At 30.5% G+C, this 26,015-nt stretch overlaps 1 protein-coding gene and 1 pseudogene across 1 annotated transcript in view; one reads left to right on the top strand and one right to left on the bottom strand.

Annotated features, from left to right (window-relative positions):
• Nucleotides 1-26,015, top strand: part of LRP1B (LDL receptor related protein 1B) — a 1,653,662-nt gene that overhangs the window by 1,104,327 nt on the left and 523,320 nt on the right. The window contains exons 26-29 of the mRNA XM_006921044.1: nucleotides 5,996-6,160; nucleotides 6,789-7,033; nucleotides 22,359-22,490; nucleotides 23,834-24,061. Coding sequence (XP_006921106.1) covers nucleotides 5,996-6,160; nucleotides 6,789-7,033; nucleotides 22,359-22,490; nucleotides 23,834-24,061 — 770 coding nt within the window. The remainder of the gene's footprint in view (nucleotides 1-5,995; nucleotides 6,161-6,788; nucleotides 7,034-22,358; nucleotides 22,491-23,833; nucleotides 24,062-26,015) is intronic.
• Nucleotides 7,715-7,833, bottom strand: LOC112470727 (annotated as a pseudogene).

The raw sequence follows: 26,015 nt of genomic DNA, 5'->3' as shown, positions 1-26,015 counted from the left end.
CTTGATAAAAAATGAAAAAAAAAGGAAAAAGATTATTTTGTAGAGGATTAATAACAACTATGATAGGAGGTTTATATAAATACCCTTAATTAAAAGTCCCATTGTAGCAATTAAATTTTAAAATGTAGTGCAAGTATTAAAATATTTTCAAGTTTTTTGGACATTTTGGTAAAAAGTTATAGGTATGTTTAAACATTGGACCTTTCATAAGGTAAGATAGGAGCATAGTAAAATTAAACTCCTCTCTCTCTCTCTCTCTCTCTCTCTCTCTCTCTCTCTCTCTCTCTCACACACACACACACATACACACACATTCTGAACTGCAAAACCGAGCTAAGCACAAGAAAATAAATACTGAAAAACAACATTAAATTTGATTTAAACTCAGCTTAGTGCTATTCACATATTCAAAAAGAAATCTAAGATTTCCCCCTATTTCTCAAATTATTCATGAAATACATAAAGAAGCTTTGATTTAAAATTGATAGGAGTACTCAAGACATTTAAATATCTTTCAAAAAATCATTTTAGGGTGCATTTGCTAGATAATTTTTTGAGAAATATGGTTTCTGTAAGTAAAATTTCTACTAAATTGTAAGTTTTCCGATGGCAAGCGAAGTTGCTTCCAAGTCTATGAAATCCTTCATTATTCTTGTTATATATAATTTTGCTCAATAAATGCTTTTAGAATTGTGATTAATGACACATATGAATAAACTTTGTTTACATGTAACTTATAAGAACTCAAGAATATACCTTAAAAAATGAACAATACAGTAAAAAAACAGCTAATGCTATAAACTTTATTTACAATAACAAATGAAAAAAAGTTGGCAACCAGCCACTTTACTTCCTACAGCAATCAAGATCTTTGTGACCTAGTTTACAGATACCAAAAAAAGAAGTGTTTTTAATCGACTACTTTGCTTCCTAGGCATAGAATCTGCTGGCCTATATTTTACATTATAAAGCATATTTTCTAATATGCCACATTCCTTTAATATTCTGGGTTTCGACCCAACATTCCAAGTGACACGTTATTCAAAGATGGTAAATTGGAAGTCTCAGAGAAGATATTTTTCTTTTATTTCATTTTAAGGAAATACATTTACTGCTGACTTTAATGAGTACATGAATCTCCTCTAAACATCAAGTTTATTATTAGGGAGTAATAAGCACAAGGAAGTTCAGAATCTACCAGGCAGCACTCACTTCAGTTCTTGAACTTCGTAGCCTGTATTCTTGTGCAGCTGCGTGCATCTTCCTGCTCCATTGACAGTATTTAGTCTTCATTTGTCATAATAACTAGACTCTGCTGTAACAAATGCAGTTGGTGAAAGCAAACATAGTAATTGTGAAGATTAATAAGACATTCAAATAAAAATTTAATTTTATCTGGAGTGTTCTTAAACAAAAATAATAAAGAAATTGTTAGTTTTAGCAGACATAAAGATTATAGATAAGTGACTTTCTTTTTTGCCAAGATCATTTATTTTCACCTTCTGCAGCTTGACCTGATAGATGATAATGGTCTTTTCATGCCTGTAATGGTACAATTTGTTCATGGTCTATTGACCCAACTTAATTCTGATACAGACTAACCCATGAGTGCAGGAACTGTAGAATCAGTAGACTGTAGTCTCTTTTTCAAAAGCAATTATGTCTGAATATTTTCATATATCCTGTAAGAAAGGATATTCAGTCTTTGTATATAGGAAGAAATAATGCAGTCATTGAAACACTAATACATTTTGACGATAAAAAGTAAGAATATGGGAAAAATTATCCTTTAAAAATACCATATAGCAAAGCATACAAAAGAGTACTTAGAATTTGATGAAACAACGATCCTTGAAATCAACTTTTAAAATTGATTGTAAACTGACTGTGTCAAGGTTAATAACATTCTTTAGGGAAACTAATTCTAGAACATATTATTTTATAAAGAGTTTTCGAAATTTCCCACCTGAATTGATAAAAGATTAGGACCATAGTGACCACTACAGAAGAAAGAGCTTAATGTAGCTATATTTAGTGAGTAAACTAAGTGATCACTCATTTTAGAATGCTGCAAATTGTCCCAATATGTATGTACATATTGTACACTGCAAACATCTATTTGAAAGTCCACGGTGTCTATTTTTAGTAAACTTATATACAGAGCATGTGGCAGGGGTGCTGATATGTATTTTGTAATTGTCATGACCATGTAAGTCAGAACTAGGTAAAAAGTTATAAGAAGGACATCCAATCTTCATTTGTTATACAGGCAAAAGCGAATGCTCAGAAGTCTTTGGGTCTTTATTCCGAAGTGTGAAGTACAGCTTTGTCTAGATTACATGGTGGTTTACCAACCTATACTCAGAGTATCTATGATTCTCATATTCACTGTTTTTTTTTTTTTTCAGGGATTATTTTTACTAATCTTTTTTTAAATTTGAAACTCTACTTTACTTTGTTTGTCAAGATATCACCATAAATTTTACTGATACTATGTTGGTCTTGTTTCTATTTTAAATCTTATTTTTTTAATGCTAAATTTAAAGGGAAGCTGACAAATAAAAACTTGTGTCAGTGAAAGATGTGTGCATAGGAGTGAGACAAGAATTTATTTTATATTTTTGTTTATATCATTGTTTTCAAGAAAAACATTCAGCTGCTTAAGTGAATAGCCTACCACCATCTATTAATTAACCTTTGTTTCATTTTAACTGGTAACATATTTTGTATATCTACTTCTATCTGTCTATATCTACGTCTATCTCTCTCTATATATTGCTTATATTATTTTATGCTTACATTTTCAGATAATTCATATTTTTTCATGTAAAACAATTTTATCTTTAAACATTAGTCTTTTCATAAAAAGATTCCCAACAATAAGATTTTATAAATGTCCTCTATTCTATTCAAAATTTTTTTCTATTTATTTAATGTTGCATTATTCATACTTTTAAATTATTATAAAATATTTCAAATACACAAAATAAAAAGAATTGTATAATAAACTCTCTCACATCCATCACACAGCTTTAACAATTATCAATACATTTTTCTCTGCTATATTAATGTTAATTTTTATTTTTTCCAGTTGTTTACTTAATTTATTCAAATATTTGGTGGTTAAATAAAATAATGGATAATTTAATTAATTTTTTTTTTATGTATATGTTCTCACAACCAGGGCTGTGGAAACTTCTAAAGCTATCCATGAAACAAAAATACATTTTTTTTTAATATAAACTCATTGTTCGAGAGATGTTCTATGATATAAATCCAATCCTATGACCTATTCCTCTAAATCCTTTTCTCATGGCTTTGATTCATGCTTTCTTTATAACACTAATCTACCTTCACATATATGTTGTTATAACATTTAAACATTGGCATTAACGTTAATTCTTTTCTCTCTCTCTCTCTCCATTTCTTTAACAGTTTGAAAAGTCTTGAAACTTTTCCTTTAAATAATATTCTCTATGAATACATGTGTGAGCATGCTTGTACAAACATAAATATTTTCTATGTGCTAGCCATCCTATGTGCTAAATTGTTTACATCCATTGCTTTATCAAATGCTCCTCACAAGTGCGACTGTTATATTTTTCATTTACAGAAGAGAAAATAGAATCTGAGATTAAGTATGCTGGAGTGGCAGATTCCAATCTTGATTCCAAGTTTGTCTAACACAAAAACGTATGCATTGCCACAATTCGACATTCCCACAATTATTTAATAACATTTTTTGACTGTCCACTGCTTAAGTTGTACATGAAACTCCATTTTTATCAAGAAAGTCAATATTTTTCTTCCTGGTCCATCATGCTCTTTTAGCACATGTGCTTGCTAAATTTATTATGTAATATTTTAAATTGTCTTCTAAATATTTCATATTTGCAATTCTATGTCCTGTAAGAGACTACATACTTCTCAAAAATTGAAGTGATGATGATGTTTACATCATAACATTTCTTTAGACATAATACTTTAAGAAAAAAAGAAGATAGGTTAAATTAGATTTTGAATTTTCTTCCAGAGGATTGTTTCATTTTCTAAGGTAATCTACCAAATTCCTATATTCAAGGAACATTCAAAGTAATGTAAGAATAGAAAAATAGCAAATATACATGTAATTATAACAAAGAACAAACTTTTCACTAAGAACTTAACCATTTTTCACCAAAATGTTTTCAGAACTGATAAAAAGAAAATTTACCGAACTGTCATTTTATCCCTAGCCCTCTGCATTCTCACTTACCAAATGTCCATGCTATTCATTGGGTTCTGCTACCAAAATAGAGAAGTCAACTAAATATACTCCTGCTCCTGTACTGGATGCTTTCCCTTTGCTGCTTTATTTAATGACATGACATTAAAGAGTTAGTTGTTAAAAGCGTGAGAAAAGAAATTAAGCTGTCTGGTTTCCCATCCTCATCTACTACTTGCTAGCTGTGTAACCCTGATCAAGTAATTTAACTTCTCCAAGTTTGTTTTCTCATCTTTAAAGCATGGATAACTAACCATGGCCTCATGGTCAATTAAATGTGATAATCTATATAAAGCCGAAAATAGTTAGTAGCACATAGTAAGCACTCAAAAAATATTAGCCATTGTAATGATTGTGGAACTATTGGGTAACTGTATTATATAATCACTAAAGAAACATGCATCAGTAATCTAGGCCACTGTCAATTAAACATAAACCATACATTACCTAATGGCCTTAAAAATCACATATATAACATGTAGCACTTAATGCCTACTGTGTGGAACTGTGTGCAAAATTCCATGAATTTCTAAAGTTACAAATGGTATCTGTTAAAAGATATAATGATCTTTAACATATAAAAAGGTGTGTTTTAACAATTTCATGTTTTTACATATCAAAGTATATGATTTCCTTCTGTTTTGTTTTTTTTTCTATACAGTCTCTGTTATATGATCTATTCCATTCATGTGAATCCAAATATCAGACTAATGACTTACAAATTCATAGTTCCAGCCCTGTTTTCTCTGAACTTCATCATGGCATATTTCACAGCTTCCTGGACATCTTCTTTTTGTTGTCTTAAAATTTCAAGTTCAAAAAATCAAAATAAACTTCGATTGCTGTCCACACCTATTCATACTCAATTATCATCTCTGAAAATCTGCTCTTCCATTTTTCCCATGAATTTCTAGCATTGCCCTCCCCATCCTCACTCTAAGTTTGCTGAAACAAGAAACTGACAGTCAACTTACAATTTCATTCTCTACCTCATTCCCTATATCCAATCCTCAGATAGTCTTGGCAGTTTACCTCTAAAATATACCTTTAATTCATTTGTTTCTCTTCACTGCTGTCACCATGGTCCAAATTACTATCAGCTTTGCCTGTTTTTCTAAAATAACCACCTGACATAGCTATATTCTTGCCTCACTATAATCCATTTACATATGATGTCGCGTTTCTCCCCTGCTTAAAAATACTTGTTATTCCCTTAAATAAAATCTCAAATAATTGCCTTAGCCTACAAGACCTTCAAGAGCACCCTTTTCAACTTTACCTTCTTTCCTTTTCCTCCTCACTCATACCTTCTGATGCACTGGTCTTATTTCTGTTCCTCAAGGCACCCACGTTTTTTCCCCATTAAGGCCTTTATGTCTGCTGTTTATTTTGCTCATCATGTTCTTTATATCACATTCCTCATCTTTCAGATACTGTGCAAATATCATCTCCACACAAACTGGTTTTCTCTTTGATCACCTTCTCTAAGTAGTTTACTCACCTGCTATTCTGATAACAATTTTTTCTTCAAAATATTGTAGAAGCTATAATTATAATTCTATGTGTTTATTTAGTCTGTCTATTCCACTAGACTCTAAGCCCATGAGGATATGTAATATACCTATTTCTCTTGCCATTGTTTACCTAGCCAATGCCTAGCATATAGTATGTATTCAATGAATATTTACAAAACGAATGACTAAAACAATAGTATTATTTCTTTTTGTTCAGAATTCTCTTCTGGACAGATTGGGATGCCAATTTTCCTCGTATCGAATCTGCCTCTATGAGTGGTGCTGGGAGAAAAACCATCTACAAAGACATGAAAACCGGGGCTTGGCCTAATGGACTAACTGTGGACCACTTTGAAAAAAGGATAGTTTGGACAGATGCCAGGTTTAAAAATAATCTTTTTTTTTTTTGTATTCTCTGTTTCCTTCCTCAGATAATATTTACAAATTCAAAACATGTTATAATATGCATGTATCATGTATGCACACATTGAAATAGGTGGTGATTTTTGTTTGTTTTTATTATAGTGGTGGTAGTTTTCTGGCAATTGCTGGTGATTTTATTGTTGTTATGATTTTTTCTTCCTACTAATTATATACATGCCTATAAAAACATTTTTTACAAAATATTTTATCTGTCACTTATCTAAGTAATGTGATCACATCACTAGACTATTTGAATGAGTTTTGATAAACTATGGATGTAATTACCTTTCTGTAGGTCAGATGCCATTTATTCAGCCCTCTATGATGGAACAGGCATGATAGAAATTATCCGAGGTCATGAATACCTTTCTCATCCCTTTGCTGTCTCTCTATATGGGAGTGAGGTCTATTGGACAGACTGGAGGACCAACACATTGTCCAAATTTTCTTCCTACTAATATATACATGCCAATAAAAAACATTTTTTACAAAATATTTTATCTGTCACTTATCTAAGTAATGTGATCACATCACTAGACTATTTGAATGAGTTTTGATAAACTATGGATGTAATTACCTTTCTGTAGGTCAGATGCCATTTATTCAGCCCTCTATGATGGAACAGGCATGATAGAAATTATCCGAGGTCATGAATACCTTTCTCATCCCTTTGCTGTCTCTCTATATGGGAGTGAGGTCTATTGGACAGACTGGAGGACCAACACATTGTCCAAAGCCAATAAGTGGACAGGGCAGAATGTCAGTGTGATTCAGAAAACCAGTGCCCAGCCATTTGACCTTCAGATATACCATCCTAGTCGTCAGCCCCAGGGTAAGTACTTGGTATGAATTAACCACCAAGAAAGTATTTTCACCTTAATCATATAATATTTGAACCGTAAAATAACTTTTGCAAGTTGTTATATCTTATAATTATTGTATGATGGGAATGATCCCAGCCTTAATTTCAATTACTTCAGGATTGTTTTTCCTTTTTAATCTCTTTCACATAGAAATAGAGAAATCTTAGAAATTAAAGGTTTTACACCAAGTCCACAAAGTTTTAGTCACTGCTATTGCATCAATAAAAGATAAAAGATACTGTGGGAAGTTGTAGAAGGTCTTCAGAATTGGAATCTCTTATCTAAGTATGATCAGTAAATTAGAGAACACCAAGGACACATTTATGTTAGACCCTAAGTAGTCACTCTATAGTATGTGGAGAGGAGAAGGAATGATGAGTAAGAAAAGATAAACCGCCTGCTTGAGCTTATTTGTTTTTAGAGAATTGAGTTCACATGAACATGTCTTCTACCTCTCCCCAGGTATTCCATATTTTGGTGCAATAGTAATCTTCATATTGGCTTTATGATTTCATTTCCTCTACTTAATTCTTACCAAATGTTCTTTTCTTTTCTTTTTTATTTTATTTTTTTAGGCGAGGCAACCCTTGGTTGACCTCACAGATTGCAAGGACCTTGTCAGTTTACAATCCCGTATTTTTTATTTTTTATGCCTACAGCACCTGGTCTTTCTAGGTGGTCTCCCATCCAAGTACTAACCAGATCTGACACTATTTACCTTCCAAGATCAAACGGGATTGGGTTTATTCAGGGTGGCATGACTGTAGACCTTACCAAATGTTCTTAATTCTAAGTATCACATTTCTTTTTCTTTCTTTCTTTTTTTTTTTTTTTTTTTTTTTCTTTTCTGGAATACCATGGTCATTTGGTGTAACATCAGCTCATCTTTTTATACCTCTTGCCTGACTCTTCTTCATTATGATATGTGTCATAACCTATGAAAATCTCATGTCAACACGAATAATGTTCCTTTTATCATTAGGGTATTTTTATTTGAGACATGATTCTCAGATGACAAGCTCTTTTTTTACAGAGAGTACACCTTCTTCTTTTCCATCTTTCAGTGTAGAGTAAGCAGATCTTCCACTCATGTTATAAACCACACTTCAAGCCTTATTTTGAATTCATGTTATTATATCTTCTAGACTTGACTAAAAATACTCACCTCTGTGGTCCATAAATTCCATGACTATCCTTTGTCTTTCTTTAATGCTTGGTATTTTTTCTCCCTTGATACTATTTCTCCCATCAAAATTTCCTCATCTATAAACATTTCTGTGCCCTCTCGGTGAAGTAATCTGATTGAATTCAATAATCTTCCCAGATACTCTCAATTTTTCAGTTTCAATTTTTTTATATAATTGATCATTCTTTGTCACATGGGAGTTTCATACACTATGTGAGCAATCACTTTAATCTTTTCCTATCACCCTTAACTCCTTTATTCCTTTCATCCTACAAACCTGAAAAGCCTGAAGATATTAAAGGGAAGATATGTAGCTTAATCATTTTTGCAATTAAAAAACATTTAGTAAATATATTGGATTTACCTAATTGAAATTAGGCAAGAAATCATGATTCTAACCAGTGAAGTGCCACTACTATAATGAAAAAAAGATATTCTTCTCCAAAAACTTCCTTTAGCAAGAAGAAGTATCTAGTCATAAACACTGTAGACAAATACTTATACAATAGGTTTTAATTTTTGTAAAAGCAAAAATATGTAAATATATATTTTTGTCCTCTGGCTAAGAATTTTGTAGAAACTGTAATTCTTATATTTAGAGTAATTTAAATAAATTGGAACATGAAAAAATGGCTCAGTTCTATGTATTACATCATTCCCCTCTCTCAAAATAGGATCAATGTATTTCATTTATTGACTGTCTGTTTTGCCAACATGATATGACCCCTAGTAAATTCACAGAATGGGAAGGAACATGATACTTTCAAGCTTTTCTGACATTTCCACATATATAGAATGGAAGTCAGACATTCGATATAATTAATTTGGTTGGGGAGATATGTTCTTGACATCTTTATCTAACTTGAAAATTGATTTATATTTGACTTCTCCATTTTACATAAAATAAGAAAGTTTTTACTGTATGGATCTAATTTAACATATTTTCCCAGGATTCAGGGTAGATATTCTAGTCTTTATGTACTTTTAGAGAATGTAAACTATAATGAGAACTTGCTATTTCCTAAATGAAATTCAGTCAGTTTCCAATTTTGAGAATGATCAGATAACATTTTACTTTCCTCCATTATAAGGATCACTGAGCATATAACAATCATTATCCATCCTGTTTATCTGCTTCTGTAAAGTAACACTTTCAATGCTAGGGAATAAATTAAAAAAGACGCAGGAACATATTAACTATTTTATTACCAAGGGTAGAATTAGAATAAAAATGGTGACAAAGTTCAGCATTAACACAGGTACAATAATAATAGCTCCTTGTTTTCTAGTTAATGAATGCAAGATTCACGAAAAAATAATAAATTTTAAAAATATGTGACATTCAATGCTGTAAAATTGAAATATATCTTTCACAAATTAAAGAAAGAAAGGTTAGATGTATTCTTTGAAGTTATCTAATTCTCCAAGTAGGGAATTAATAAAAGTTTTAACACCAGTTTCCTTATAAGTAACCATTCATCATGTGTACAATTTTCAGTTTAGTTCTTGAACACTTAAGCAGAAAGTTTAAAAAAAAGAAAATTTACTTTAGATCCTTTGGTTGCTAATGTTACATGAAATTAAGAAGAAATAAATCAAAACAAATTTATGTAATATAAAGGAATAATCGTGGGTATTTTAAATCTAATTAAAAAAAATATTTTTCAGTACAAGGAAACCAAGCTTAGAGTTAATGGCATGGCCTTGGGAGCCCAAATCCCAGCCCTACGATTTATTAGTTGTATGATATTGGGCAAGATACTTAACCTCGTCATGCCTCAGTTTCCTTATCTATAAACTAGAGATAATATCATCTACATCATAGGTTCTAATAAACATGAGGTTTATAGTTATTAAATACAAACATATTAAATACAAGTTAATATGAAAAGTTCTTAGAACAGTGTCACACACATAATTAGTACCATGTGTTTATATACATAAGCAGATTAAATATTAAAAAGTAACCATTGTTGCAATCATATCACTGTCCTAGTGCCTTTTGACAAAATTTAGGTTACATTACTTTTTTGAGATATTTTGAACATATTTTCTTAGAGTTAAATAATTCATGATGGCCTTAACAACATATTTTTCTATATCATACCAGTTCCTTTAAAGACAAATACCAATGAAAATGTGAATCAAACCTGTAAAGAAGAGCAATATGGTTGATCTATCAAGAAAATGCAGGTGTAATCAGATGACTAGATCATCAAATCTATTCTGTTCACACTTAGGTTACCATCTAATACTACTGCTCACAGGCACAGCGAATAGCATAAAAGTTATGGTTATAGTAGCAAAAGAAATATTTAAAAGTTTATTTGATATTTTAATTATTAAATAATTTAACATATTTTCAAAATTTAATTAAAAATATTAAATAATATTTTCCCACACAGATAAGTTATAGAATGCAGAAAAACGGGTACAAGAGAAAATATACACATAATGCTGATATATACATGGGGATACATCTACATTTATTTTTCTGAGTTAGTGTTTTTGTTTTCTTTAGACAAATACCCAGTAGTAGAATTGCTAGATCATATAGAGACTGTATTTTTAATATTTTGAGGAACCTTCCATACTGTTTTTCATAGTGGCTGTACCAATTTACATTTTCACTAGCAGTGCACAAATGTGCCCTTTATTCCACATCCTCTCTAGTACTTGTTATTTCTTTCCTTTCTGATACCCACTTTAACAGGTGTGAGATGCTATCTCATTGTAGTTTTGATTAACATTACTGATAATTAGTAATGTTGAGCTTCTTTTCATTTTTCCATTGACATCTGTACATCTTCTTTGGAAAAATTATTCAGATCCTCTGCCTATTTCTGAATCTGATTGTTTTTTGTTTGTTTCTTTATTTGTTGTTTGTTTGTTATTTTTGCTATTGAGTTGTTTGAGTTCTTTACATATTTTGTATATTAACCCCTTATCGTATATATGATGTGAATTTTTTTTTTTTCCATTTGGTAGATTTTCTTTTCATTTCGTTAATGGTTTTCCTTGCTGTACAAAACCTTTTAAGTTTGATGTAGTTCCTCTTGATTTTTACTTTTGTCGCCTTTGCTTTTGGTGTCAAATCTAAAAAATTATAACCAGGACAGATGTCAAGGAGTTTATCACCTATGTTTTCTTCTAGTTTTATGGTTTCCCAGCTCATATTCAAGTCTTTTATACATTTTGAATTTATTTATTTATTTATTTATTTATTTATTTATTTTTTTATTTATTTATTTTTTGTATAGTGTAAAATATAAGTACAGTTTTACTCTTTTGTATATGGTTATTCAGTTTTCCAAATATTGTTTATTTAAGAGACTGTTCTTTCCCCATTGTCTTTTCTTGGCTCTTTTGTTATAAATTAATTGACTCTATGTGCATAAGTTTATTTCTGAGCTCTCTATTCTGTCCATTGATCAATGTGTCTTTTATGCTCTTTTATATTTTTTAGAACAAAAAAATGAATATATGTATTCTTTAGGAGATATGTACACACACATATATACAAACACACACACATGCATTTATAATGTAGTTCTAGTCCTTCCAGAGTTCTACTAGAGTTCATGATAGAATAGGAATACAAACCCATAAGAAAATAACTATAACCAAAATGTAGTTATTGATTCCCAAATTTGAAATCTAATGCTAGTAAATTAAATCTAAACCTGAATTTAATGAGAGAAATACAATGTAATAGGTTTGATTCAGTCCAGGAATAATAATAATTGGAAGTCCTCCACTTGGAGCAGAAAGGAAGTTAGAGGTACCAACTTAATGCCTAATTTCTCTATTTTACATTTTGGTCTCCATGAAGTTCTAAGTTTGGGCTAGCACGTTTGAACATTGTGCTATTGTCATTGGGGGTGGGGTGGCAAGGAAGTGGGCCTGAAATATTTCTAATTATAGGAGTGACACATAGGATTTATATATTAGGCATGTAGTTATGATACCAAAGCAAAGATAAGACAGAGAAGGGGAGAGATTGGAGATGAGGTAGGTAGTTTTAGGCATATTACATCTCCAAAAAAGTAAAGACAGAAAGTCTAGAGCAAAGTAGGACACCGAGTAGTAGTTTTATTATGACAGCTATCATAGGGACTGACAACAAAAATTTGAATATAAAATATTGGGAAATATGGAACTAGAATTTCACATAAAGTATATGTGAAATTCTAGTTTCACGCTGGTTAGATAATCACATTTTATTCCCATATGCTTTTGGAAGATTTATATGTATTTACCCTATTCTATCAATTGGACTGATAACTGGGTACTTTAAGCTAATTTCTCTGTATTTGGCATGTACTGGCAATTTATCTCATGTAGTTGATACTTATGGATACCTACTGAATAAATACATAGGAGAAAGTTGTTTTCTTAATATAGAGAGAATTTATATAAATACAAATATATATATTTTTTTACTTTTATAATTAGCAAAAACACCAAAATTGTAGATTTTCTTTTAGGTGAAGTCTTAATTTACAGTTATGAAGCCATCTAATCTAAATATATTTTTATCATTAAACACAGCTATTAATTAAATAAATGTTGAATATATTAAAAAATGAACAGCAACAATAACAGACTTTTATACTAAACCCTTTGGAGCCATATGTTAGTTTTTGTTTGGATAATGAAATCCATGCTTGCATGATTAAGCATTAAATAAAAATGGTTTCATGATTTTGAATTCATAATAAGAAAGGTATGCATTTACATTATGTTTTATTAGCGCTTTACAGACAATCACTCTTAATTTACACGAATATTTGCAGGAAAAATTCTCCTTCCAAGAGACTTTTTCACTTCAGAGCCACATACCAATTATAAATCTTTACAATTCATTTTTTACCTTCTCCACATTCATGGTAAACACCATAAGAAAAAACTTTCTTAGCACTTATAGTTTGTATATTTATTTGATATTTTCCTAACTCTGTTTTGTCTATTCAACTAGATTATAATATATTTGAGTAATAGTCTTTTTTATTTATTCGTGTCAATTATAGAATCCAGCTAAGTCATTTATTATAACAATATTAATAATTATAATAATTATAACACCTAACACTTGCTAATTCTTCTTGTAATTCCATGAGAAAGATCCTTAGCAACATAGTTTTACTGATGAGGAACCTAAGGCAGAGAAATGTTAAGTTATTTGCTTAAGGTCTAATAGTGAGGGGATAATTGCCCAGTTATCCGACCTCATGGAGAGTCACCCCAGAGCTCCTTGCCTTAACCAATATGCTCTAATGGAAGAAGACATTGAGTTCATATTTATTGAGTCTTCTTGGAATTGTTATATCACATCACCGACGGCCGGAGAAAGGCAAGTTTTACTGACACATTCACATTAGAAAAACATTCTTACCTTCTTGGAGTTGATAGTCTAAAAAAGGAACAAACTAAATTAACAACTAGGATCAGTAAAATAACTTATTATAAATGGATTTAGAATTTAAGCATATTTTAAATATATTTTAAAAGTTAGCAAGGTGTGATCCTAAAAATATTTTGGGTTTAGCTTAGTTCAATTCCTTCCTCTGTCTCTAACTAGCCTCCTTACCTGAAACAAATTAATTAATTTTTTGAATTTTATTTCCTCATTTGCAGGTTGACGAAGCTAGAGGTAAAGAGAGAATAAATAGGAAACTAGATTGGGCAGAAATCAAAGCATGGTGGAATTTAAATGATTCCCTTTCAAGGGATTTCAATTTTTATCTTCTAGGATAAGTGGTTACAATGATCTCAAACTTCAATGTGCATTAAAATTACCTGGAGGGCTCATTAAAACATAGATTTCTGTACTCCACTCAAAAGCTTCTGATTCTAGTTGATCAAACAAATGAAACCAGCAGTTTGCAAGCTGGAAACTTAACTCCATCTGTACAAGGGATAGGTTGGAAAGAGAGGACTGCAGGTAGGAAACTAGTAAGGATACACTTAGGTAGATCAGGAGATATCTAATGCTCAAATCGGGGAGATGGTCATAAGAACAGAGAGAATGGTATAGTTGAGATAGTCTTAGAGGCACAATCAATTTAGAAAGTAGTGATAGAAGTTTGTGAAGTGGGAAAGTTTGGAGAGAGAAGGAAGGATTTGGAATGGCTTTAGTTTTCTAGTTTTTTAATTGGCTTCACTAAGTGTGACAGAGATCATGGTCATGGTTTAGGGGAGAGGTTAGCAAACTATCTGTGAAAGCTAGATAGTAAGTATTTCAGGCTTTATGGGCCATATGGTCTCTGTTGCAACTATTCGGTCTGCTGTTGTAGTGTGAAAACAGTTGTATGGAAAATGAAGAAGATGGCTGTGTTCCAGTAACATTTTATTTGAGGGCACTGTAAATTGAATTGCATAAAATTTTCATGTGTTATGAAATATTATTCTTTCTTTATATTCAGTCCAGGAATATAATTCTTTATTTTTCACCATTTAAAAAAGTGACTCACATGTCACTGTTAGCTTCTTCCCTCACCTTATAGGGGGAGTTGTTTGTGAACATGGAGAAAGTATAACTTTCTTCCTTTGCGTGTACGTCTTCTCCCATCTATCAGGTTATCCATCCTTCTCTGTGTCATCTCTCAACCCAAAGGCGCTTTTTTTTAATTAAAATTTCAGATGCGATTTAACACCAGAAGAGTTGAATTTGTTCATATATCCAGAAAGATTCTACCACTTTGTTTTTTTTTTCTTTTAGTTTCCTATTATATTGCTTTCTTTAGCTTCTCTGATTAGAATCTTTTCTTGAAATATAGTGTTATAAATACTTTATTCATATGATTTTCACCAATTACAAAATATTTTTCTCTTCTTGAAGAAATATTTCCTCCTGAAGTTTTCAGTTCAATGAAAATTTAACAAATATTTGTTGATAAAAATAGTACTATTTTGCAGGGACCATTTTATTTTACTTTCAAAAACAGGCTTACTAACTCAACTGTCCCCTTTAATTTTGTTCTTGAAACCCAGAGTAACTGGCAAATGTACAAACTGTTTTATATAATACTTTAATGTGACAATAACCCTTAGGAAAAAAAAAATCAGAAACAAAATTAATGTGACGTGAGGAGTTTCTTCACGGTTACAATTGGATTAAATACATTTATTACAATTTTACTCTAATACAGTATTCATCCCCCAATTCTGTTTTGTCATGAATTGTTGAATGAATGAATGAATGAATGAATGAGTGAATCTAAATAAGTTGCTTCATTTAGAGAGGTAGGATATGTAATGGTTAGAGCTCAAACTCTGGAATCCTAAACTTAATTTTCCTCTTAGTAGTTGTATGACAATAAGTTTTTTAAAAATCTTTTAAAAAATTTAGTTTACTCTTCTGTAAAATTGGGGTCATTTATTTTTATAAACAAAAATGGCCAGTAAAAGGAATGAATGAAATAATGCTTATAAAACACTTGAAACATATTCTAGCATATTGTAATAAAAATAAATTATTACATTTTGGAAACTTCATTATTTCTATCAATTTTTATCTCACTTCCTCAATATGTTATGACAATATATGGAGAATTGCAGGCTGTTTTTCAAAGAGTGGGTTTTACATTGAAATGATTTAAATGCCTCCAATTGTTTCACGAAAATATTCTTTAGAAAATTAAACTTTCTTTGAAATTTGTAAGAACACTGGCTGATCTTATTTCATAAGAAACAAAAAATTTTAGATTCTAATATGTTAATAATATTATTGGTCCTTTAGAAACAAGTATCACTTATAAAACTTGAAGAATAAAGGATTCCATACAGAGGTATTGATATATTCAATTACAAGCTACTTTTTTCATATGATTAATAAAAAGATTTATGAAAAAAAAATAGCCTTAAAACCATGTTTCAGTATGATAGAACTGAATCTAAAATATTTGTAGATTACTTAAATTATTTACTCTACACTTTACTATACCAAGATCTAACTACCTGCCATATAAACCAATTACCTCTCTCTGTCTCTCTTTCTATATATATATATATGTATATATGTATAAAATGCTTTCACCCTTACTTGTAGTTGATATAAATGGCTTTGAAAGATAAAAATCCTGACTGAGGTGACGTGAAAGGCAGATGATATCAAAGCAAGGAGATATTTCTGAGATTTGAGGAAACTTGTGAGGCTTTTATAATGAGTTGCTTTGAACATTGTACAGTACTGAGAGCCTGGAAGAGTGAGCAGAAATGAGTAATGAAGAGAAGAAATGACAGTTGAAACATGCCATACACACACTGCTATGTCATTCAAATTATTGATATAAAAAAATCACAGCGGAACTCACTTTCTCCTTTTATACTTTCCTATAATAGATAGTCCTTTGCTCCCAGTACTGATAATAAAGACTATTACCTAATTTAGTCTCTTAATTAATCTTTCTGTATTATCTTAAAACCATATTATGAATGGGTTTTGTAGATTCACCTGAAAATCACCATTTTTAGCATTATTTCTTTGGCAAAATACAATATAAATATCAAACAACTAAACTACAAGTTAATTTATGTGCAGTTAGTAAGGTTAGTGGCATTGTAAAATACTATTTTTAAAGTATGATATAATAGAGTCTATGCTGGAGAAGTGGAAAAGATTAATAGATAAAGGAACCATAATTTTTTCTCTTCCTTGGTATTGGTTAATGTACTTGCCTCAGTCATACAAACCTAAGTGATTTAGAGCCCTTCATTTAGATCTGTTGAGGTGCAGAATCTGTCTATTCCAAATCAGGACTTCTCAACCTCTGATTTTTAAATTTTGGGACCAGAATTCTTAAATGTTGGTGGGGGGAGCTTTTCTGTGCATTGTAAAAAGTTTATTAACAACCTCTGGACTCTGCCCACTAAGATACCAATAGTACCACCATGTTTGTCAATCAAAAATATCTCCAGGCATTCCCAAAGGTCACCTGGGGGTCAAAATTCTCACTATCATCACTGGTTGCAAACCACTGTTTTACATAAAAAGAGTTTTGCAATTATAAAATAATTGTACAGATAGAAACTTCCCTGACACAAATAATTGTTCTTCCACATCATACAGCAAGTGAAATAATCAGCAAGTAAATAAAGATATCAGAAAGACATGTCGTCTCTTTATAATAACTGAAAGTTCATTGGTATTTTAAGATAGCCTTCACCAACAAATACAACATGATAATACATTTTCATTTTTATCTTTTTACAGAGAACTGTGCACAAATAAATGGAAATAATACTTGTGACTTTAAAATTTTTTTCTTTCAAGTACAAATATCTGTAGAAGATGAGATAAGATTTTTAGATGTTTTATTTTTGGCTTCATAACAATACAATATAAAATTAATCCATAAAATATGATTTAATTTGATGAAAGTAACTCCTGCATATCTACTGTGCTGAAATTTGGTGAAACTAAAGGAATAAGAACATCTTTTTATTTGCACATATGTTTTATGTGTTTTAAATAAGGAATTCAGTCTAGTTCTCCAACATGTTAAAAATATAATTTGAAAATACTTGTCAAAGGAAAATAGGATTTAGAATTAGTGTTTATTGAAAGATCTTTTTGAAAATTATTTTTAATATTAAATTATCTTCTAAAATGAAAATTATAATATGAATTATTTTATTATATTAGTAATTATTTTTGTACCAATGAAATTTATTAACAGGATAAATATTAATTATGATCAAAAAGACTACATGGAAGGGAGAAAAATCTTTCTCTTATCTAACAAATTGAATCTTGGCAATCTTCTTCTTTGAGCATAGTTATATTAAATAAATAAATATATTTTATATTGCATCAACATTTGCATATATTTTATTTAAATTTAGTGTATGAAATATTTTTTGTGCTTAAAGTGCTTATTCTTCACTGGTGAGGAATGGACTACAATTAAACATAGTTTGTGTGGAATATAGTTATTTTTAATTATATTGTTTTTATCATAGAGCACACATCAGTCTTCTGTGACTGGATAACTAACATATGATTCTCCTATAAAATAGTATAGATATCCATTGTTTAGTCTCTTCACCAAAACTATGATGAACTTTAGAATATTAATTCACTTTCCAAATTTTTTAATCGCTGTCTCTTTAGAACATATTCCCACACACATTGAAGAGCATGTAGACGGATCCAAATGTCTGTAAGTCTAAAAGCAATAGGTAATAGTAGAGATTTGGGGAAAAGACAATATGTATGTATATAAGTCATAGTTTCTAGAAGCATAACACTTATACTCTAGCTGTGAGCTTGACAAACTAAGGCCCTCAAGCTAAGTTCAGCCTTCTGGCTATATTATAAATAAAGTTTTACTTGAACATAGCCATACCCATTGATTCACATATTGTTTTATGACTGCTTTTGTGCTACTATAGCAAAGTTGAATAGTTACTATGAAGAATATAGGCAAAAAACATTTACTGTTTGACTTTTTACATAAAATAAAAACAAAAACACAAAAACAAAAAATCTGCCAACCCTTGATTTAGCTAGAGAGACTAGTGTATACTACTATAAAATATATGAGTATATGTCACAGACAATTAGAAAATAGGACAGTAAACAATAAATCACCTAATGCTTTGTATAGTCAATAATTAAAACTAATATTCAATGATGGAAAGAATCAGCATTAGCAAGCTGCATTAGAAAATGATTTCTAGGAGAAAAAAATGACTTGAACTGGTTCATGAAGGGGGGGTTAATGTAAAAATGTTGGTTATGAAATTCTATAAGAAGAAAAATATACAGAGGTAGAAAAGGACAAGCTATAGATATTCAGAGAACAATAAAGAGTCCATTTTGGCATGTGCATCATGTATATACAGAAGAAAAGTGGTAGATGAAGCTAGAAGATAGATTGCTATCTTACAAAGAGAAATTGATATATTCTCGGCAGTACCAAAAGTATACCAGTTACATGGCTGTAGGGGTCACTCAAAAATGATGAAATAAAACTATGTTAGAAGATGAAAGATTTAAAAATGGAAAGAAAACACATTTTAGGAAAAATGTGAGAATACTTGACAATTGATTAAATATGGTAGTGAAAGAGAAGTGAAAAAATGCTTTCAATTTAAAATTTTGTGAGTTTAAAAGACTGATAACACCTTTAATAAAAAATAAACAGAGTGAATCAGGATAAAGAACTGGCAGGTGAATGAGAATAGTAGGTAGACCAATCAGGCTGGTACAGAAGAATCTAGGGGAAAATCTTAGGAGAGATGATTGAGATTTTGTGAGGTAGATAGTGAGAAAGCCATCCAGGATTTTAAGCAGAGCAGCTTTACGATCAAATCTGCATTTTAGAATGATAACTGTACACAATGGGGAGAAACTGGAAATCAAGAAAATAGTTAGGAAATAGTGCAGCAATCCCAGCAAGAGATGAAGAGAACCTAAATTAACCAGTGACCACATAAATGAAGAGAATGGTGTAGAGAGTTAAGAGGAAGAACTCTGTTTTATCTGCTATTATATCCCAGCTTTTAAAAACTAGATAGAACAAATAGGTGCTACATAAATATTTATAAATATTTATTCAATACATAAATATAAGGAAGGGTGTAATATGTATCCCCGAGGTTCTTTGTGTTGTCAACTTGAGTTTAAATCATGTGAATTATCAGCGAACTCAGTCTGTTCATCTGTGTTTGACTTTCAATTGTTAAGATCGCTTATAGTATACATTGACTGGTCAGCTTATCCCATCTCCTGGATACAAATCAGTGAGATAGTATTGGTGTGTAAACTCTTGTAGACGTTTACAACCTCTGTATCGATTTTGGATTTTGCAATAGTATTTTTATATAATGCTCAGTTGTTTTATAGCAGGCATTAGCAAACATTTTTTACAAAGAGCCTGTTAATAAGTATTTTAGGCCTTTGGGGGCTATATGGTCTCTGTTGAAACTGTTCAACTCTAATATTATAGTATAAAAGCAGCCATAGATGATATGTAAACTAATGAGAATGGCTATGTTCCAATAAAACTTTATTTACAGAAACAGGCACTGGGCCAAATTTGGTTTAGTGGTCATTTTAACATAAAGCAGAGATTAGCACTAAACCTTGTTTTATATATTAAAACATGAGCATAGTGAACCAGATTCCTTAATTTAATAATTAGAATAAGTATCTGTTCAAATGCATGTTTAGAAAGACATTTTGAAAAGATTTAACAGCATTATTTCAAAGTGATAAGAGATAAAAATTAAAGTAAGAAGTTCTTTGTGGATTTTTCATGCTGTAAAGCACAAAATAATGTGAATATTATATTATGGTGTTATCATTAATACAGATATTGGGTTATGAAGTCATTATATATATTTATCATATATAGAAAAAATAATATATTTGATTTTAAAAATATTTGATCATAATTATAGAATGTTGAGAAGAGCTGATATGATTCTGAGCTAAAAACAAAAAACAATGATGCTCAAAGTGAAATCCAAGCACCTGTCATTGAGCTGTCATGGATTATGCTTTTAATTTCTATGAGAGAAATAGCATTTGCTGTGTCAGTATTTTTAAACAACTTTTTCCTCTTCTTTCCTTCCTCTCTCTTTACACGTTTTTTGTTCTTTCTGTTTTTCTTCTTCTTCCTCTTCTCTTTTTCGGGTTTTGAAAACTGAGCTTTCTCTATCTACCACAGCTAGGTACTTCTTACAATAGGTATCTAACAGTTACGCAACAGTGCCTCTTTTTCATTTTGCTTCCTGCCCTGCAGCACCTTTCCTCCACAATAACTTTTATATCTATTCTCTTGCTTCTCTAGCCTGCAGTTCCTTAGGAATTCCAATTATAATAGATGAAGCTCAAAGAGAAGATAGAAGAATATATTTCACTTACTCCATGGGATAGAGGCACTTGCACTCCTATGTACTCTCTATACCCTAGCTTCCACTCTTTTCTAATAGTGTTGGTTCTTAATTAATTTACTTGGAAAAAAATGTTTCTGAGTCTTTAATTTCTTTTTATGTATTTATATTTTTAATCAAATGCAAAGATATGGATTATTTTTATTATCTTGTTGAGAGGGTGATAAAGACTGAGAAAAGCCATCTTGAATATTTATCAAATTCATTTCATTCCTCTCATCCTCTACAATTTTATCTTATTCCATTATTTTTTAAAATTTTTTTGTGCTTCAAAACTCTATAGGACTGATATTAACTACTCTGAAAAATAGATCCACCTGTTTGGAAGAAAATATTACTTGTAGGATTAAAAGATGTAACTTTTTTCTTCCTTAAATTTAGTTGCCTGGTTCTAAAGACTATTCTACTAGATAAGCTTTATAAACAAGATTTAAGAGAATAGCTATTGATCAACTGAGATTAAAATCTTATCCAAAACAAGATGACAGAACAAAAACTACAAAGAAATAAAAGAATAACATTGAACTGCAAAATTTATATTTCAGTAGAAATTTGAATATATCATGTTACTTATATAATATAATTTATTAAGTATGTGTATGTGGAGCAAACTTAACCATGGAATCAGTTAATACAAACAAAAAATGAAGAAGTAGATGTCTTAGTAATGAAGGTAGACAAACTTTTCTTCACAAAGGCTCTGATTCAATAAAGAGGAAATGGCCTGAAGTAAGGATATATACTTAACAGCAGTTTCCTAGGGAAACTTAAGAGGAGCCTATAAGGAGGTTAGGAAAATAGCAAAATCCATTGGAACTCTCAATGCCTGGGTTATAGTCTACTTGAGTTTATTATATAGTAAATTTAATAATCATTCCTGGTTGTTTCTCAGACTAGATCCTGAAACAAAACAAAACAAAACAAAACAAAACAAAATCACTTTGCTTTCAAGGCAATAGTATGCATACCATCCATCTTAGAGAAAATTGAGGGGTTATTTTCTTTATCTTTGAGGAGAAAAAATGTTTTTATTAATGTAACTGCTGTGTATGGCTGTCTATTATTTTCATATTAATCACCCTAGTAATAGGTGCTATGTAGGGAACTTCACTTTGAATCATTAAAGGAATAACCCCTGTCAACCTCAGAGGTTCCCTAATATATTCTTTCTTCTTCACTGTTAATATTTCACTGTGTAATTACAGCTCCCAATCCCTGTGCAGCTAATGACGGCAAAGGCCCCTGCTCTCACATGTGCCTGATCAATCATAATAGGAGTGCTGCCTGTGCATGCCCCCACCTGATGAAGCTTTCCACAGACAAGAAGACCTGCTATGGTATATTCTTAAAGTTGTTATCTAAAATTCAAATTGAATTCTCTCAAATTGTATTAGCATTTAGATTTTTCTCATAGTAAAGCAGATGAGGTTTTTAATGTCCTTAGAAACATTTGAACGTATGTTATTTTTAGACTATTGATGATTCATCTATTTTTGGGGAGACTGACAAATTCTTAAAATATGTGATATGCTGCACTTTATTATTTATAACCTTATTCATTTTCCTTGCAACTTTATTATTTAATGTGTTAGCAGAATTTATCTCTACAAAACAGGGAGATTTGTAAGTAAAAGTGCATTATTAGAAAATGATGATGCAGGTAACCTGCATAACGAAGAGGTACGTAACAGCTTTAATTCCTTCCTGCTCGTCTAAAGTCACTTTAGCATCATTTTGTATGGGATTATCAACTTGAAGAGAGGGAAAATGAAGTAAAACATATAATTTTAAAAGATTTGTAAAAAATATTTAAATAATGCATTTAAAAAATGAATGAAAATCAGACTGGTGTTTTTCCAGTTTCTTTTATTTAAATTTTGAGTAATATTTTTCTTGTACTTTATTTGCAAAGCAATTACTTTTAAGGACAAAAAAGAATATACATAATTTGGGAATTTAGGCACATGCGAATTTAATTAATTTTGTTCAATCATAACATATCTCAAATAACAAGAATAACCTCAAAGCAAATGACAAAAGAATAGAATATCTGTGACTCCAGTTTCTATTTAATCAACTAATATTTCATAAACTCAGTGATAGAATGGTGCCTATGGAAGTACAAGTGATACAATGCATCAAATTGTTAGACAAATTTACAAAAATTTACAATAAAGCATGGTTTAACATTATTTGAACTTTAGTTTTGATAGGAAAAAATTAAACACTTTTCTAAAAAAGCAGTGTTTCATTTCATTTTATTTAATGATAGGATAGAAAAAAATGTTCTTAGATTTCTTCAAACATCATTTAATGCAATGCAATATTGTCATAATTATTTACAAAGAACAAATATGGTTGTTTGACATTTATTGAGTTCATGTATTTTAGTAAGTTTGTTTGAAATAATAAAATCAATTACTGAGAAACTTAGCATTTTTAACTAATAAAAATAAAGATTTAAGGATTTTAATGTAATTTTACATTTGTTTCTATTAAGTACTCTAATTTAAAAATAGATAAATCATTTCTGCATGAATGTTTCCATCAAATCTTGATTATGATTTTCTGGTGTTAAAAATCTATTAAATCATCAACAAGTAATATTTTAGAATGCCCAGACTGCTTCAGACTTGTCAAGCTTATAAGAGGAAAATTTTTATTTTTATTTTTTTTCCAGAAATGAAAAAATTTCTTGTTTATGCAAGACATTCTGAAATCAGAGGAGTGGATATTGATAATCCATATTTTAATTTTATCACGGCCTTTACTGTTCCTGATATTGATGATGTTACTGTGATAGACTTCGATGCATCTGAAGAACGTTTATACTGGACAGATATTAAAACACAAACCATTAAACGAGCTTTTATTAATGGAACTGGATTAGAAACTGTTATTTCAAGAGGTAAAAGATTTGCACATTAAAACTTAAAAAATGTTTGTTATTCAATTTATAATAATCAGAAGTCTCTTTCGTACCCTTTTACTATTATCCAATTCTATGCTGTTGATTGAGTTAGAATTGATTATTCAGATATTTAATAATTCTATGTCTTAACAATTGCGTAAAGCTATAATTATGTTACACATAGTAGCTTAATAACTAAAACTTTAGTTTCACAAGAAGAAATAATTTCAGAACAATTTCTTTAAAATTTACAGGTTTCTAAATAAACTGATTTTAAAGACTCCTTTTTGCTGATGGGAGAATATATTTGCATAGAGAAAATACAGGTTATTGGAGAAGACTGGTTTTCCTCACTAACCCTAAATTATTATCAACTTCCTTTTCTATATATTTCTATAGAACTAGACTATACACATTAGATAGGGAACCTGTTCCTATCCACTTCCTGACCCAGCAAATTGAATCATAGGTTCTCAGTAAATGTCATTGAGTTAACCATTAAAAAAAGAGTAACTTTACCCAAAGTAGAAAACATAGCTGCAGTGAGACATACATGTAATGGCAGTAGTTGAACTCTAAATATTTAGCATTTAATTATCCTAATTATTGCTTAAATTTTGATATATTGTGATTTATGGGTCAGTTATTATTTTATTGAATGAATCTTAATTGAGTACCTGCTGTTTGCCATGGCTACAAAACTAAAAAACAGAAAAAAAGAAAAAAAAAAGGCAGTTTCTCTTCAACATTATGACCCCTAAACATAATAGAGTGATTTGGAGGAGAATGAAAAAAAGGATAATCAGTAATCTATACAGATATTTCAAACTCCCAGGCTTTGAAGCATATTGAAAATTTTAAATCAGACCTTATTTGAGGAATGATCAATCTCTTAATGAAAGCAATGAGTACAGGTTTTAAAATCACAGTGTTTTTCAAGAGTTTCTACACATAACACTAAAAGGCTGGCTTGAGTACAACTAGTAGATAGATCTGAGAGTATTTGATCACTGAAGTACTCTTTTATTTATGCTAGCTCTTTACCCATCTCAGACTAGTATTATTAAAGCAACTTGAATGAATTGATTATAAGCTTGTTTAAATATTTATTTCAAACTTGCCATAAGAGAAGAGCCTTTCTAAAACAGTTAATGTAAATTTCCTCCTTGTACAGGATTCAGGATTTTTTTACTGGAAAAATGGTTAGATAAGCATTATTAGACTAGGTTTGAAAAAAGAATTTCTGGATGATGGTCTTTGAAAACCTCAAGAAACTAGTTAAAGGGCTTTAGGTGTCTCCCAAGACTGACAGTCAAACAAAAAATTGCTCAAATACTTCATTATAAATATGAAATGCATCCCAGAAGTTTATATGAATTGTACAAAGTATATGATATTCTACCTCAAAAAAATTTGGGGACGATTTTCTGTCTCTAATTATAGATTGGTAGTAATTTGGTGAGATTATTTTTGAGAAAACCACAAGGACTAAATTTTATTTAGCACAACTCTATTTACAATTATTAACCAATAATTAAGCAATAGTATTTTCTTACTAATAATACATATACTCATTAGCATCAATAACTATTAATCAGTCATTTTGCCAAATATTTGCATATTTTCTATGGAATAGTAATTGAAGGATTACAAAGGCTAGTAAAGACTGAATAGTATTGTTGTGGGAAAAGTTCTTATCTTATTCCGCAAGAAAGAATTCAAGGGTAAGAGGAACAGCAGGCAGGAAATCACAGGGTTTATTAAAGCAGAAGTACACATTGGAGCAGGAGGTGGAGTGAGGGGAGGGGAAGAGAGAAAGAACAAGGGAGCGAGAGTGAAAATGGGTCATGCTAATGTGGCTGGTTATGAACTTTCTGTTCTCCCTAGAGGCTGAGCTCTGGAAAACATGGTGCTTAGGTAGGCTTATCTCCTCCCAGTAGGCGGGGAAGCT

Source organism: Pteropus alecto, unplaced genomic scaffold, assembly GCF_000325575.1.
Source record: "Pteropus alecto unplaced genomic scaffold, ASM32557v1 scaffold3, whole genome shotgun sequence".
NCBI classification, from domain to species: Eukaryota; Metazoa; Chordata; class Mammalia; order Chiroptera; family Pteropodidae; genus Pteropus; species Pteropus alecto.
This window is presented reverse-complemented; position numbering and strand designations above follow the sequence as displayed.